At 45.3% G+C, this 17,778-nt stretch overlaps 2 protein-coding genes across 3 annotated transcripts in view; both read left to right on the top strand.

Moving 5' to 3' along the window:
• The first annotated feature begins 454 nt into the window (after positions 1 to 454).
• Positions 455 to 3,175, top strand: tmem229a (transmembrane protein 229A). Its single transcript, XM_030341898.1, has one exon. It carries the CDS (start codon positions 760 to 762, stop codon positions 1,882 to 1,884), a length of 1,125 nt encoding a protein of 374 aa, XP_030197758.1. The 5' UTR covers positions 455 to 759; the 3' UTR covers positions 1,885 to 3,175.
• Positions 3,176 to 12,985: 9,810 nt separating this feature from the next.
• The window catches only part of LOC115532085 (neural Wiskott-Aldrich syndrome protein), a 29,641-nt gene continuing 24,848 nt past the window's right edge, over positions 12,986 to 17,778 (top strand). The window contains exon 1 of one of the 2 annotated variants that reach the window (XM_030341582.1): positions 12,986 to 13,466. In XM_030341582.1, coding sequence (XP_030197442.1) covers positions 13,362 to 13,466 — 105 coding nt within the window. In that variant the 5' untranslated portion in view covers positions 12,986 to 13,361. The remainder of the gene's footprint in view (positions 13,467 to 17,778) is intronic. The other variant, XM_030341581.1, reaches the window with a different exon arrangement.

The following is a 17,778-nucleotide window of genomic DNA, read 5'->3' on the forward strand; positions in this document are numbered from 1 at the left end:
TGTGGGCTGAATAAACATGTTTTTGTACTATCTTTTCCACGTAACAAACATCTCTTGGTTGTGTGGTTATTTTTGGGTCTCATAAATAATTGTCTCTGAATGAGACCATGCAACAGCACAGAAAGAGGCCACTTTAACTGGTTCAAGCGGATGTTTCCAGAAATAGACAGTGTGGTGGTGCCTCGTCGTCATGGTGAAACTCCCCATATAACCGCAGATCAGCGGGTCTGTCGTAAAGTAGCCTACCAACGGGTTTAATCGATGTCGAAATGAACGCGCTTGCATTGTCGTCGTCCGTCATTAACAGCTCCGAAGTCTGAGGCTGCAATCCTGATTCTCTCTCTCTCTCTCTCTCTCTCTCTCTCTCTCTCTCTCTCTCTCTCTCTCTCTCTCTCTCTCTCTCTCTCTCTCTCTCTCTCTCTCTCTCTCTCTCTCTCTCTCTCTCTCTCTCTCTCTCTCTCTCTCTCTCTCTCTCTCTCACGTGAGTCTCTCACAAGAGTTATCAGACGGCCAGCCTCCTGGCAGCAGAGACTATTCCACACAACACCTCGACGAACAAACACACAGACATAGACACACACGCACAAACGCGCGCGCACACACACACACACACACACACACACACACACACACACACACACACACACACACACACACACACACACACACACACACACACACAAAACAACATGCGTCAAAGAAAGACCCGCAGCGGCGAGCTTTCGCAGTAACCCTCCTCAACCTCCTCATCCTCGGGAGATGATGGCCAGCCGGTGCGGAGACGCAAACACCGGACTAAACACGACCACCAACCGACGAGGCGCCTCCGGTGCGACCGGTGATGATGATGCGACGAAGACCACGAAGAACACCACGGCTCTCCCTCGCTGGATGCGGCTTTATTTCTATGGCATGCACGGGGTGGCCGTGGACGTCCTGCTGTCTTCATTCTGTGGGATCGTTTTCGAGCGGGACCCCAAATTGGTAGGCTACTCCTCGCCGTACCTGTGCCTCGCTCACTGCCTCACCCACTGGGCGCTGGAGCGGCTCCACGCGCGGAGGAAGCTGTTCCCCGGTGGTCCCGCGGTGTTCTCGCTCGTGCTCTACCCTTGCGTGTACATTGGCCTGCACATCCTCCTCCTCGAGAGTGTAAACATAGGCTCGCGGGCGGGACCGGGGCTCGCGCTGGCTGGGGTGACCCCCTTGCAGATCGCGGTGCAGTACCTCGTGGCGCTATACTTCTCCCGCGTCTTCCACCCGTGGCTGTCCCGCCTACGGTACCACCACCCCCGCCCCCACCCCGGCTTCACGGAGCACAAAAACGGGGTTCAGGTGGCCGAGCATGGGGGCCTCAAGGGTATCCCGGAACACGGACTCAACGGTCTCCCGGACATGGCCCACTTGGTGTTCTACGGCATGCACGGCTTCCTGGACGAGGTGGTGTTCACCGCCGCCTTCAACCTGATGGAGCGGCGCGCGCTCGGCGGCCACACGTCCCTGTGGTCCTTCCTGATGTACGGCACGTGCAGCTTCGTGGTTGAGAAGCTGTACGTGCGCCTGCGCTACGCGTGGGGCTGGGGCACGTGGCGGCGGCTGCCCCTCTACGTGGCCTTTATCTACGCCTGGGAGCTCACGTCGGGACTCGCGCTGAGGCAGGTGGGCGCGTGCTCGTGGGATTACTCTCACTACCCGGGTAACTTCATGGGGCTGGTGACCATCGTGTACCTGCCCGGCTGGATGGGACTGAGTCTGTACCAGGATGTCCTGTCCAACGTGCTGTTCCGTGTCCAGTGGGTGGGGGGGTCGGGGGAGGTTGAGGATGGGGGGGAAGAGGAGGAGGACGGGGAGAGTGGGAAGATGGATCTAAGTAAAAAGTTGTTGTAAGTTGTGTAAAGAGTCGTTTTATGAACGATGAATAAGGCACCCCCAGGCATAGAATAAAAAAAAATTCCAGTGAAAGCAAAGCCCTTTCATTATTGTGGATCAAGTTGATTGACGTTTTCATTGATTTATTTACATTCCTGACAGAGTCGAGTGTGATTGTTTTTTTGGCGTTTGGGTCTCGGCCTACCCTTGCTTAGACCTGTTATTGTCGACTGTGTGGCTCCCGGCCGGGGCCTTGTGTCAGGGACCTTTCCTTAGTGAGCATGTGGGTGTTCCATTACAGAGTGGAAACCGGCCTGACCTGTTCTCGGTGCCAAACACGAATAGCAACTTCCTGGTGAAGGTGTGACGGAAATCTCTTGTTGTTAAGAATTGAAAGTTGGGAGGATATTTATGCGTCGGGATTTGGGAGGATATTTGTTGTTATCTTGTCTGGGTATGAGTATGTTCTTTAGGTTTGACTCATTGATCGGTCCTACACTGCCATTTCTAATGATTGTGATTTCACCGTTGGGAATGTTATTCACATTGGGTCCTATAGGCCTCCTTCAGACAAACAGTATCACCATTTTTTGTAATTTGTAAGTAAACTCAACACCCCTCTTTGGTGTTGGAAGTGCGTTAAAACCATTCACTAGCATGCCTTTACAATTTGTTTTTATTGCATGTTGTGCAAAATGGAACATAGCCTCCAGGAAGACCAAGGCCAGAAGACCGATACGTCAATATTTGCTGTTAAGCATAAAATAACGAAAATATAAGAAGACAAATATTTTAAAGACGCCTTAAATTCAATCCCAAATTGTTCCTTGTTTATTGTGTCAGTAACAAATATATAGACTAGGCCTACTTGTTTTCTTTCTCTCTAAAGGACATACCACTTTCTTACCACCGTTGTTCGCGTTTGTGTTCACATCAGCCACGTCCTTGAATGAAACCTATTGACACATGAAAGAGTTGAACGGATAACCCTCGCAGTCACATGGAGCCAGAGGAAGCGAAGTGTAACCGATTGGATTTGACCTGCAGCGATGGGGCTGAATATACTGTGAATCATTCAATGGATCCAATGAATCTCCCCCTGTCCCCTATGCTGGAGTGCCTTACCTCGATATCCAATAAGGCAGCTGGACTGGAGAGACAATAGCCCTGTGTTTACTATGGGGCATCTGTCTCGCTAGCGAAACCGGAAACACACTTTTATGGCGGCCCGCTGGCAGCCATTGTTATCGCCTGACATATGGTTTATTTTCATGTGAGGAGATTGTTTGATTAAATTGCTAAATAATTGCGTGTCTTTGTCAGGCAATCATTATTGTTTACAATGTTCTTTTCTTTATTTTCCAACAAGCCACGATTTAAATAATGCCTTTCCAGAATATGTTTGTTCTAGGCTACTTTGTTGTTGTTAAAAGGCAGTTAAATGCGCCCATTAGTGCATAATTGATTTCTATTTGGCAAGAGCTGTCAAGTATGTTTTATGCACCGTCTTTTATGAATGCTCACACGTGACGGCCTGTGGCTTGCTGCATGGCCATTATTGTTTGCTGATGGAAAACACATCAGTTTGAAAAACAACTGAAGGGCTCCAGGGAAAACCGGAGACATGCATCAAGTTGCTGAACAGCAAACTGCTGTCACGCTCCACTTCTCCTTTCGTACATCTAGAAGGTGCTGGTATTGTGTACAAAAAAACACAAACAACAAGACATTGCTGATTCAATGCTGAGTCAGCATTGATGACAGTCTTGTTTTATTATTTACGTAATATATAACTCTGTTTTGGAATAGTTGAAAACATCACAAAAATGATTCAGGGGACAGTCTAAATTGAAGAGCAACCCATGGCCAGAGCACTAGTTAAAAAGTGACCCAGAAGGAACACACAGAACAGCACACCCTCTGGTGAAACACGGACATTGCTTGTGCTCTTGTTTTTCTTTATCGGCCGACCCTTTGCCGGTTTAATGAATTCTCGGTTGAATGAAGGTGCTATTCTCTTTGATTAACGATGTCCCTGCTGTGTGATTAATCATTGAATCCTCTTCATGAATTTATATGAAATATTCTTTTTCTAGGATACGGTTAATGTTAAATACAAAATTAAATATTCTAGTTTACTAGTTCCGGTGCTGCATGTGAATGCAGAATACCAGGATTCAGGTTGAAATCACATTATGGAAGAGGATTTATTATTAACAGTTGTCGTACAACTTGACCTTTAGGACTATGTGCCTTGGAACTGTTTGTGGATCACACCAACAGCAACATGGATTGCATAACACAGTGTAAATCTTTGTAATAATCCCAAACGCACAAGGTACGTTATACACTATATCTTTTTTTCAATTGTGAAACAAAACTTTTCTATTTCACAGTTGCCAATACAATGCATCTGGGTATGTCTGTGTTTGCAGTCTACAACCCTGGCAACACACACACACACACACACACACACACACACACACACACACACACACACACACACACACACACACACACACACACAGGGGCGCCGCTAGGGATTTTGGGCCCCATGAAAAGAATAGTATAATAATTTCTGTATTATAATTTCATCATCATTAGGGGCCTCTCTGGGCCCCCCTCCATCATGGGCCCCTAGAATCCGTCTCCTTTACCCCCCCCTTTTCGGCGCCCCTGCGACACACACACACACACACACACACACACACACACACACACACACACACACACACACACACACACACACACACACACACACACACAAACAGGGGACATACACACAATCAAAGGGGAATCACAAACACACACACGCACACATGGGTCACGCACATACAGAGGACACACACATGCACACACATACGCACACACACGCACACAGGGGACACAGAACTGAAGGACCTGAAGTGGCAACGCACCAAGGGGAATCCCTGAATCTGTGCGATCGAACAGCCTCCATAAGGCTCATTACCATGAGGCAACAGGAGCATACCTTATAGGAAGACCTTCTGTTGTGTCAACTGTGATAACAGCCAGTATATAATTGTAGAAATAATAGAATATAAATAATCCCATGTATGTAAACATGTTTTGATTGTATAGTGACTAATATTCAGCAGGATTTGTACATGATGACAATAACAATAAATAATGATAATGGTTATTATAACACTTATTTACATACTGATATTTTAGTGAATAAGCAAAAGTCAAGTCAAGTCAATTGCATTTTTCATCTAAAAGGGCTTATATATAAACATATACATGTATATAAAGACATATGGCCAGTGAGAAGGCTGGGAGCAGTCAGGGGGTGTCCAGGCGTCCAGTCACGATCACAGCAACACACTTAAACAGAGAGGATTATGGGTAGACAGGTAGGGTGGACCTGACACATGTAGAGAACCTCTTATCTAGCACCTATCAACAGCAGGGACAGGCAAGTGCCGGCTAACAGGAACGAACGGACAGTCTTAGGAGACCAATTAGAGAGTTAAGGGAGAGGTTTTAAGTTTGGGTTGAATTTCTCAGCAGCTTCCCTGATTGCAGGGGCTGACTATTCCACAGATAGTCGATGATAGCACGAATGTATTTTGTGTGCTTAACAGGGCGAAAGAAATTCCACACAGTAACACCCAACGCAATACAATGGATATAGTAAGGACAGAAAGTAAATAAAGATATTGAAATGAAAGTAGGACGAATAATACGTGTAGAAGGACAGTAGCTATGGATTTCAACCGTCATTGACAAACTACAGCCAACAGAAGGAGGGAACTAACGTGCCCCACCATGTCTACAACCGACGCGATTCAAGTATTTTAATCCACTTTACAACTGACTTCTGTTCAGCCACACTTTGAATAAGGGTTCGACCAAACGCCCTCTGGGTGTGATCTCAGTTTGCTTTGGATAACAGTTTTCACAGCAAGTCTACAACCACCACGCAATGTTCAATCTAGGCTCGACCAACAGTTTTATTCCTTACATGCTGCGATAAAGCAGGCATAAGGGCTGTATTTTCACTCTGATGGGGCCTTTGGGAGCACAGCCCAATGCTGTTTGTTTAGAAATTGGATTCATACTAACTACCACCACCTGTGTGTGTGTGTGTGTGTGTGTGTGTGTGTGTGTGTGTGTGTGTGTGTGTGTGTGTGTGTGTGTGTGTGTGTGTGTGTGTGTGTGTGTGTGTGTGTGTGTCCGTGGGCATGTTGTTTCTTATAATAAAGGTAACACCTTAAATTGCCGCCCTAGCCCCACCCAGAGACTTTCCGATGCACACGTAATCCAGGAGGTTATCTCTGCCAAACCCTTTCCATTGTGGTTTCAAACTTCAAACTTCCTCCTCCCATTCAATATTCACCTCATGAGACGCCAATAGGAGCAGAACAAACAAGTTCTTGCCTGTCAACCCTGTCTCATGCCAAAATGTTGGATAGCTCCGTTGGTCCACGGCACAAACCGTATTCTTTTCACAATAATGACTCTAAAATTATAATCTGTGTATGATTTATTGGCCAATTATTTTCTATTGGTCGACATCCACTATTTTTCTATTCTATTTTTTCTTCCAATGCGTAGGCACTTGTTTACGACTGATGGACATAATTACATTTTCACATTTTCTGTGAGATGCATGCATGCTTGAACATGTTAGAGTATATGAACACATTATTCTGAACAACCGAAATGATTGAGGTTCTTTGTTCCTTTGATAAGAAGAGGAAGCTGTGATGAGGAACAGAAAGTAATCAAGTTGCTTACCACTTCCTATGTGAGTGTGTGACTGGACAGAAGTGTCTACTAGCCTTAAATTAGGCTACGTTCTCAAAGTAGGCTTCCTAGAAAATGAACACTGTATTAACACTGAAAAATGTGCATTACTGCCTAGCAAAACTAGGTCGTAAAAAACGTTTTCATCTCCATCCAATGTTATTGATAGGTTGCTAATGGAGAGCAGCACTCTGTCAAATTCATCTGTCCGTGTGTGTGTGTGTGTGTGTGTGTGTGTGTGTGTGTGTGTGTGTGTGTGCGCGCGTGTTTGCGTGTGCGCGCGCGTGTGTGTGTGTGTGTCTGTGTGGGTGTGGGTGTTCCCTTAGGCCTTGTTACCGTGGCACCTGGGGAAAACATGCAGGATCCCCATGGTCGGAAATTGTAGGCGGGGGGCCGATATTCCCCTCGTGAGCCCCATAAGGGCATTGAGGTATACCAAACATATCACTTTAGGGGCCGAAGCCCTGAAGGAAGTGGTGCAGTTAGTGGGTTACCTAGCGGTCAAGTACACTTAGCAGCGAGCTAGAGGGCTAGGGTCTCTTTTATATCAAAGACGGCCTCCAGGGCATACATGATCATCAATGATGGGGCTCTAGCCCTACAGGAAGTGATCATGAAGCAACATGAAATGCTCCATCGAAACGCATTGGAAAGAAAAGTTTTGTTTGGAATGCAAATTCCAAAGAATGCGATAGGAATTTGGCCAGTAGATCTTTCTAATAAGGTGATTATTTGGGTCGCCTTGTGGACACCAAAGGGGCTCTTTACAATGTGTGATAATGTGTTAGAGGTAGGGTTAGGGTTATGGTCACAGCATCCCATTACAGCAGCCAAAAAGCAATCATTTCAGGGGTGGTTCAGGATATTGCCCTCATCTAACATGTTCATGTATAAAATACGGAAAACAATATGTCACAGAAAATGGTAATAGGCCATAGACCGTAAACAAGCACATACATGCATGTATACGAGAACTGTAAACACCCCCCCCCCCCCTCTGAACACCAAACAAACAGATAAACACACGTTGATACACGTCTAGAAACATTGATATAAAATGTATTGTTAAGTTAAGGGAAAACCTATAAAATATAAAAAATTTACAAAACATTCAGCCAACTTGACAGACAGAAAATTGTCAGTCACCGGACGCAGGCTAACATTCCAGAATAGGCCAATATAACGTAGGCATCACACAATTTGAGAGCCATTATTGAACCTGCAACAAGTACAGGTTCAGTCTCAAACACAGGAGTTGCACCGAAAAGGATTCAGGATGTGGAAGAAAAGAGGGAATGAAACGAAGTGAATACAGGAGAGACTAAAGGCAAACATATAGACACTGTGGGGGGAAGGGGGAGGTTGATAGCCGAACGTGTGTGGTTGTATAGGTAGGCAGAGAACCGATCGTTGCGATAAACTCAACACACAAAGACCAGGCATATCAAATGCATTGCGCAAACCATCTATTCCCTTCCCCACGGATGGTCAACAATGCACTGAGCCATCACAGAAACCGGGACAGGTGGACTCAGACCGGAGGAGACAAGGCAAGCCACACAGCCCCTTTGGTTCGCTCCGTCTGTCACTAAAGTCATTGTCCGGCCGTCAAACCCGGCCTACAGAGAGAGAGACCAATCCCCGAGGACTTCTTTGATAAACCCCCTTTTGTCCGGCCAGAAGGCTGTGTCTGTCGGCGGGCCTTTTCGGAGGTCTGTGGTGTGGGGTTACCTTCCCAGTACCACACCTAGGCAAAGGAGAGGGAGTCTGCACGGCCAGGGCAGCAAAAGAGTCATCTGGAGAGTGGCAATGCTTCACGTGGCTGAGACGACAACGGACACAACCAAATCCAATCTGCATTCAATTGTGGTTTTTACAAATCATGCATTAACATTTATGTATACATTTAGGGCATTTAGCAGACGCTTTTACCCAAAGAGACTTATGATAAGTATATTTGTCTGAAGAAAGATAAACAATAAAGTAAGAATGTTCATATAACCAATTTGCCAAGCACTCGGTTCATACATTAACCCAAGTGGGAATTGAACCACCAACCCTTGCTCTAGCCATTGAGCTTGGAATGTGCATACACATACAGACGTATACCTAGAGGCAAATGTATTTGTTTGCAAATTGATCATCATCCTCTTCAGATGAGAGCGATTAAGTTTATGGAATGTGACACATTTGAGCAAACTATGATTTATTGAGCAGGGAGAGCAAGAAGCTCTCATAACACCACAATGACGTGGCCGAATATTTGAAGCAAATCCAAACAGCGATTCAGTGGTTGGGCGTGGGGCTTCAGCACTTGCAAAACCGGTCATATCACGTTTATTCACAATAACTTGTGGATTGTTGTAATGTCTGTACGGTCGGCGGAGATCCACATTTAATGTAATTAACCTCAATCGACCCCCCATGCATTCTACACTGTCAAGCCCCCTCCCTCGACACACACACGCACGCACTCACACACACACACACACACACACACACACACACACACACACACACACACACACACACACACACACACACACACACACACATGACAGAAGGTGATGTAAGGGGATCCCTGTTGGGGATTCTTACACTTAGAAACCAAACTCTACTTAGTTTCCCGAAAACCTCTCCCTGCTGGGTCAGAGTAACCCAAGCTCACCCTGATGTATTCAACCAAATTGTTTCCAGTTTGTTCGTGGTTTCGAAGGAACAAACATTACTTTAGGGTAGTGGAGGTTGACTTTTTAAAGAGGTTAAAGCACCAGCTAAGGAACATCCATCGATTACTACAAATGGGACTACTACAAGTAACACTTTTACCTAACAACATCGCCAAGTGTGTCAAACAGTATCACGCACAAAGGAACATATTTAGGCAGTCAGACGCTATACCTGCGCACCAACGTGAGATGACGTCTCACCTTGTACATGCCTGTTTCTGTATGATAGTCTGTTCGGGTTGATGAGGACGTTAGCGATTTGCATGGATCTAAAACGGGCACCACACTGGCTCATCGGGACAACACCAGAGCCATGATTCTGATATTCAAAGTGGGAGCTGATGGTGGCGCCTTGTAGTCTGTTCTATTGAAAATACAAATGTATGTAAATGTAATCCCGATCCCGATTTGATTCACTGTCAGCTGGGACATCTCGTGAGGCACCTTGAAAATGGGACATTGAAACATTAAGGACGATTGTCAGTGGATAAAAAAATCAACAATACGTTGCATAAGCAGCATAAATAAGTTGAGGCAACGGAAATGCAGATTTATTTATGTGGCACCCTTCAAACACAAAGTCCATTCAGGGTGCCTTACAAAGTGAGAACCGGCCAACCAATGAAAGTTAATCATTTACCAGTATTTAAGGGGTGCATGTTGTTCCTGCTTTCAGATATATTGCGTGGTTTTTTTTGTTTTGAATGGAACCGTTGAGGTTACTCCAAGTCATTGCAAGTGTCAAGAAGTCCACTCAAACGTGCAAGAAGTATAAAATAGAGGAAGCCAGAGGAAGGAGCAGAGGAACATTGTGTTCCCGTCCTGTCCTAGAATTGAAGTCCGAAGAGTGCGGTGCAGAGTTGTTGATGCGGAGTCTTGCTTCAGCAGAACACGGTGTCCTAACGAAGCTCTCTGCTGCCATCAAGTGGTGGCCTGCCAGGAAGGTTTTTTTTCCCTTTACTCTGAATGACTGCAACTTATTGTCAGTATGAGGATTTATTGTTTTCTGTCATCTAAACCTTACCATATTTTCGAGTTAAATTTGTAGGGCGACTCAAATTTTATGTGTTAAAATGTAGTGCGTTCTTACATTACATCTTACCAGGACAAAAAATGTGGCCTATACGTCCATACTAAACAACACAATGTTTATGTATATTTGCGTAATGATTGTCTTTGGGCTGAAATGCATGAATTGGGGCAGTGAAATAATATTTGTTTAGAATTGTTAAAGTTCACTGGAATGACTAAATATACTAAATAATAATCATCCCTGTATATTTTTTCGTCTCACCTCTGTAGGCTACAGTTTTACTTATACTTTTAAAATATGTAGCCTGCCGTTCTGTTGGCCTATATACTTCAATTTGATATTTATTGAACATTATATCGACCATTAATGGCCAATATAGAACTAAATGGTACAATGCCGCCACCTAGTGGCGAACAAACATATTTCTCTCCAACGTCACAGCTTCAATTCAATGCGAAGGGACAAACTTTGAGCGATCTGAGCGTCTTGTTCAGGTCTGACCGGTTGAGAATTTCCCCTTAAGGCTTTTCTGGAGAAGAATGTCTGCGGGTCTGTTCTCTACACATTAGAATAACATTCAAATGAATCATGATAAGGGTACTATAGGTGATATGGAGATTCTATAGGTCTCTAACGATTTTTTAAGCTGTTGTTGTTGTCCATGAGGCACTGAACCTTCAAAAGACTACAACTACAAACACAGAATATGAGTTATTAATGTATTAATCCAGTCTCTGTCCCTCACTGTCAAACCCCACCTGCTCCTTAAATGATCTGTCTCTCACTGCCAACCTACCTGCTCCTTAATGATCTGTCTCTGTATTCACTGTCAAACCCCACCTGCTCCTCAATGATCTGTCTCTTTATTCACTGTCTAACCCGCTACCTGCTCCTCAATGATCTGTCTCTGTATTCACTGTCAAACCCCACCTGCTCCTCAATGATCTGTCTCTCACTGTCAAACCCCACCTGGTCCTTAATGATCTGTCTCTGTATTCACTGTCAAACCCCACCTGCTCCTCAATGATCTGTCTCTCACTGTCAACCCCTACCTGCTCCTCAATGATCTGTCTCTGTATTCACTGTCAAACCCGCTACCTGCTCCTCAATGATCTGTCTCTCACTGTCAACCCCCATCTGCACCTCAATGATCTGTCTCTGTATTCACTGTCAACCCCTACCTGCTCCTTAATGATCTGTCCCTCACTGTCAACCCCCATCTGCACCTCAATGATCTGTCTCTCTGTATTCACTTTAAAACCCTTCATCATCTGTCTATGTATTCACCGTCTAACCCCCTACCTGCTCCTTAATGATCTGTCTCTGTATTCACAGTCTAACCCTCCATCATCTGTCTATGTATTCAGCGTCTAACCCGCTACCTGCTCCTTAATGATCTGTCTGTCAACCCCCACCTGCTCCTCAAGGATCTGTCTCTCTGTATTCACTTTTAAATCCTTCATCTGTCTATGTATTCACCGTCTAACCCCCTACCTGCTCCTTAATGATCTGTCTCTGTATTCACAGTCTAATCCTCCATCATCTGTCTATGTATTCACCGTCTAACCCGCTACCTGCTCCTTAATGATCTGTCTCTGTATTCACAGTCTAATCCTTCATCATCTGTCTCTGCGTTCACTGGATAAAAGCCTAAAATGAATAAATAATTAATGTGACCACTATGCTGCAATGTTTTTGTTGCTATGATGTAATGTCTGACTTTCTCAGGTTGGGGAAGCTTGAACTCTGAAACCAGAGCCTATTTGGATCACAGGCTGCATTCAAATGGTCTTAGATTGTAATTTCCAATGGAAATATGTTACACATACTTGTACACACAATGGTGTGCGCTAAACTACCAAGTTAAAACATTCTGCTACATAGGCTTACGCTAATTGCAGGTGTATTTGCAATCTTGTTGGCCTGAGTTGAAATGTCATAAGTGGAGCAGAGAGGGAACCTTACATCATCTCCTATATGTGGGCTGCCAAGGAACCAACCTGATGGACAACCCTACATGGAATGAAAACCATGTAAATAATGCCACTGAAAGTTATAAGTAGGGATAGATTTGACTTTTAGGGGCTACTGGTGACATCGCCTTAAAGCGTCTTGAGAGGCTTCCAGTTGCAAGACACTTAACATAATTTTCTCCCACGACCAAAAAAATCTGTTATATCCCCCCCCCCCCCCCCCCCCCCCCTTATCTTTCCACTCTGTGCGCGTACACAAACACGCACGCACACACACACACACACACACACACACACACACACACACACACACACACACACACACACACACACACACACACACACACACACACACACACACATTCCAGTCATGGACAAAACTACGGGCCGTTTAAGAACGTACCATCCATCCCATACTTGGGGTATGTGGAAAAAAAACTCGACATAACCCACTTCATTATTTTCCACCACAAACGGTTATACATTAATTTTCAGAATATCTCATTACATGATTAAATGCTTTTATTTATTCAAAGGGTCTCAGGAAACAGGATTTCTGATCATCTAGGACAGCACCGAGGACCGACCCCCCCTATCCTTCCCAGACACAGTGGTATCGTCCATGCACTGCCATGTTGAATGGAAGTAGCTCGGCTCTGAGGCGGCCGGACTCCCAAGGAAAAGTTACCTGTTTTCCGTCTTCAGGAGACTGACACCGCAGTTTTCCACAGCATTTCAGAGACAAACGGGACATAGTACTGCTTTCACCTAACCGCACGTTCATTTCGACACCGAGGATCCTGCAGAACCGCGGCGGGGGGGGGGGGGGAAATCACGAACCCGACCCGAGTCCCGTCAGTGCGAGGAGTCCTGTCGGAAGGCCCGAATGACCGGAACAGGAGGCTTGTTTATTTATCTTTTATCTGGGGGTTTGGTCTATTGACTTCCACGTCGGATTGAAAACTTGCATTAATCACCCCATCCACCATGAGCGGACACCCGTCGCAACGGCGGCAACCCAGCGCGGGGTCCATTCTCCTGACACCACAGGAGAACGAATGTCTCTTCAACCACCTCGGCAGGAAATGCATGGTAAGTGATCCCGAATGGACCGTACCGCACCGCCACCAATTCTGGCCCGGTAGAGGCTCCCGTCCCCGGGTCTTTATGCACCACATCGCCGCCTGCTCCGGCCCAGTCCTGGGTGGTCCGGTCCTGTAGAGTCTCCAGTCCCCTGGTGCTCCGGCCCAGTAGAGGCTCCTGTCCCCCTGTTGTCCGGCCCAGTTAGAGGCTCCCGTCCCCCAGTTATCCGGCCCAGTAGAGAGAGGCTCCCCAGTCCCCAGGTGCGGTAGTCGCCGTACGTGAGGTGAAGCTTTGATTCGTCCTGGGGTGTATTTTTGAGGTATATGAAGTCTGATCATTTAATAGCACTGGGTCAGGGTTACTCAGGAAGAGCGAGAAAGTGGGTTCGAATCCCCGCTCGGACATTGACTATGCGTGGAGGTAAGGAATGCATGTTTGTATGTCTGGGAAGCTGGACATACCTGAAACAAGTCAGGAATTCCCTGTTCTGGGCTCTCACCAACACTTGAGACTTAGGATTAAAGACCTAAACCCCATAAACAGTGTAGCTTTATTTTTGCATGTTTGCATGTTGAAAACAACATAGGACAACCATTGGCGGGTTGTGTGTACATGCAGAATGTCTTGTGTTTTGGACATTCCATGTCAACTAGGAATCCTGGAACTCCACCAGGACCAGCTTCTCTGTCACGATTGAACACCATGCCTTGGATAATATAGCCGACACTCTGTAAGGTGTTTAGAATTGCTTGTTGAAGTTTTATTTTGTGCATAACGACATGCCTCTTGGGGGGAATCGATCTAACTAGTCGTCTATAAACGCTGCAGTTGCGTAACAGCTTTTGCTGATGCATACCACGCTGATCAATCAAGCTATTACTATCCCTACAGACATGAAGACTTCGATTCATAATGTTGTCATTATGACTGCCATTAGCCAATGAGTTTAAAGATTCTAGGGCTAATTTTGTGCCTTTTTATGTACTGGACAATGAAGAGAGACCGGAATCCTGGTTGAAGTGGAGGCTGTAGCATAGGTCCACTGGTGGGAATCAAACCTGTGCTGCTACATGGCGCTATGGCTACGTGTTAAGCGCACCTAGCTGGTTGAGCTATCAAAGTCCCAAGGTGTATGTTTTCTCTTGGTTTCATGTTTGCTTGCCATCTTCATTAAAAAAGATGCATCAGTCCTCTTGCTCGCTGCCTCTTTTCCCCCTTCAGCTTCTGAAGGTGGGCTATAGTACCTTGGGTAGTGTCTAGTACGGTAGTCTCCTTGCTCGATTAGTTCCTCCTTGTTCGCAGTGTAAAGTGGAGGAATCCCTCAGCAAGACGTCTAACTATATTCTGTACATGCTTTGGATAAACGTTTCTATAGTATACTACACTTTATCAAGTTCTGTTATGCTGCTGACAAAATCAATCTCAACATTGTAATGCTAATGGCCGACAGTGTGGAGTGCTTCTGTTTTGGTTGGGAATAAATCGGTCACAAATTCTATAAATGGTATCACGTTATGTATGGGCGCGATACACACACCACTTGTTACGAGGTACCGGGAGGGTGATGACTCATTTGTTTCTACCTGTGTTCACAGTACACAATGATGCACAGTGCAAGACTTTCCCTTTTACTGCTTCTTGTCCCACTTCCTCTTCGTGATCATGATGGTGGACTCTGAAAAGCAGATATGCATCAAGGATGTGCGATAGCCCCTTCCTCATGGACCACATCGGCCTCACTTTGTTCAATCACATGAAGTCATGGAGGGAAATGCAAAGTCCATAATCTTTGAATTTCTATAACCTTTCTCCTGCTTCGTAGGTGAATAAAACCAGCCACTGTTGTGTGTCCTAGCAGCTGCGGCTGAGCAAACTTGTTGTCACATCTGTTGATTCACGACTGGCGAGAGGTTTAGTAAGCAAAAACGTGGTGTGCTGTACTGACATTTCAGTTGACATGGAGGCTGAAGTTAAATAGATGCCATTTTGTGAATGCTTTTCTCCAATTTGTCCTGCAATGCCGTGAGTGTGTTCGTTCTTGGCATGGTCGGCCAAAGAAGAAATCAAACCCCTTACCCTGTTACTTTCATGTACTAGTTTAGCAGGATAGGATCAAGAAGAAAGAGAAGCAGACAACACAGTCAAATGAATCAAGTGTCTTGACTTAATCATATCGTCTAGCGTTGGGCTGCAGCACGTAATGAATACATGACTTAACCTAATTGTTTAACGTCAATGTAAGCGTCTTAACTAGCTATGCTGCAAGGCCATTGCATAGACTTTCCCTGTGCCCCCAAAGGCAGGAAGGTGTGTCTGTGTTACACTTCCTGGTGACGTTATCACTCAGGTACTCGGCTGACAAGTCGTACACCATGTGACCCAGGCCGGCTATAGCCAGAAAATTCCTGACAATCCTTGACTTGGCTGTGTAACTGCACGCATGAATGCATGTGTGTGATTGTGTGCATGTGTGTGAGAGTTAGGAGAGGACCATTTGTGAGAGTCAACGGGGTACATTTGCAGGATGCACTGCACCAACTGTGTTTGGTTGGTGCTGCAGTGCATATTTACTTTAGAAGGGGTTATTATTGCAATACAGTTGATGATAGGCCTGTTTTATCACCAGGCATCCTATTAAACAAAGAACAAGACCTAAAGTAGAACCTTCTAATGCGTTCGCTCTACCCTCTCTATTTGCATGTACATGTAGAGCATTAAGCAGACTAGTTTATCCAAAGAGACTTACAATAAATACATTTGTCAGAAGAAAGAGAAACAATATATCGCTGTCGGTACGGTGAAGATATTCATAGAAACAAGTGCTAAGCATTTACAATTGCTAGGTTAACCCATTCCCTGCGTACAACAAGATAGCTTTGATAAGATGCCACACAATGCTAAGTACTATCTTCTACTATGTGGTCTGGCACTAGTCTGGTGTGCGACCCCGCTTCACGCTGCAGCTCTGCCCTGAATGTAAAGCGCTTTCAGATCCACCAAAAGTGGATGCGAAAGCCTTTGAGTTCCTTCAGTCGGCACTTATTTGTGGTACTATAGACTACACCTTTTAAAGCCTTATTCAAATAAAACATGTGTTTGCACCATTGAACCGGGAATGTAAATGGGATAAAAAAAACGTCAACTAATGTCTGCGTGGTGTCACACCCCTTTGGAAATGTCACCACAATAGATTTTAATTTCTTATTTATATTTTAGCTGGCACCGATGCAACCTAGGAAAAAGTTCCCTTGTCCTTCATGTGGATGCACTGTAATATTTTCCTAGGTTTACCTTAAGGGCTCCTGCTTACCTAAAGATACCCAGAGGGTTTTGTGAGTTGTTGTCTGCCTTTGTTGTCACAGGATCGATGACCGTCTATTGCCCACAGGGCAGCCTGCTAATGATCGTGTTGATAGTCAATTCTGCTGGTGATTATAGCCTAGCGTGGCAGCCCCACAGCGGACGCCTGCTTGGTCGCCAAGTCAGGCTGCTTTGAATTACATTGTCGTTGCAATACACCATTTTTCTCTCTCGACATAAATCTGATGCCAAAACCTTTTGAGCATTTTGATTGTTGATTTTAAAAGTATTCATTTTCCTCAACACATAAATGCAGCTTTTGGACTTTAGGTATCAAACCAATCATGATTGGGTATAAAAATCAACAAATCTGATAAATGTTAAATACTCTGACATGGGCATAGGCGTGCCCTCTAAGTTAACCTAGAGTAGAAGTCTAGGTTCTGTAGCAAATGGATTCAACTTCACAGAGACAGTGGGGTTTGGTTTTTATGTGATTTTTGTAGCCAAAAGGGAGCGGGCGATTGAGGGATTCTCATTGCTATTCCTTGTGCTGTTTTAGCCATCAGCAAACGCTCACTGACTGGGCACAATTTGGAAGCGAGTGTGTGTGTGTGTGTGTGTGTGTGTGTGTGTGTGTGTGTGTGTGTGTGTGTGTGTGTGTGTGTGTGTGTGTGTGTGTGTGTGTGTGTGTGTGTGTGTGTGTGTGTGTGTGTGTGTGTGTGTGTGTGTACTGCCTGATCAGCAGTCCCCTCATACAGGAAGTTCCCTGGCCGACCTCCTTGGGTGAATTCTGCTGGAGTGGTGGAACATGACTCTTCTTTCCCTCCTATTTTCACCTTCCAGATACCCTTTTTTCTTTTTCTTGCTTGCCCGGCTGTTCTTCTTTGCTCCCGTTTCTACTGTGGCCTACAATTTAGCCGTTTAGCAGCTGCGTTTTTCCAAAGTGACTTTCAGGAACATTTAGATTTAGAAGCCGTTAGGGAGCAGGTTAGTAGAGGTTAGGGCATCAAGCGTTACC

This window comes from Gadus morhua, chromosome 19, assembly GCF_902167405.1.
Source record: "Gadus morhua chromosome 19, gadMor3.0, whole genome shotgun sequence".
Taxonomy (NCBI): Eukaryota; Metazoa; Chordata; class Actinopteri; order Gadiformes; family Gadidae; genus Gadus; species Gadus morhua.

Coding starts and splice junctions, on each gene's coding strand:
- tmem229a (XM_030341898.1), top strand. CDS start 760: ATGATGGCCAGCCGGTGCGGAGACGCAAACACCGGACTAAACACGACC.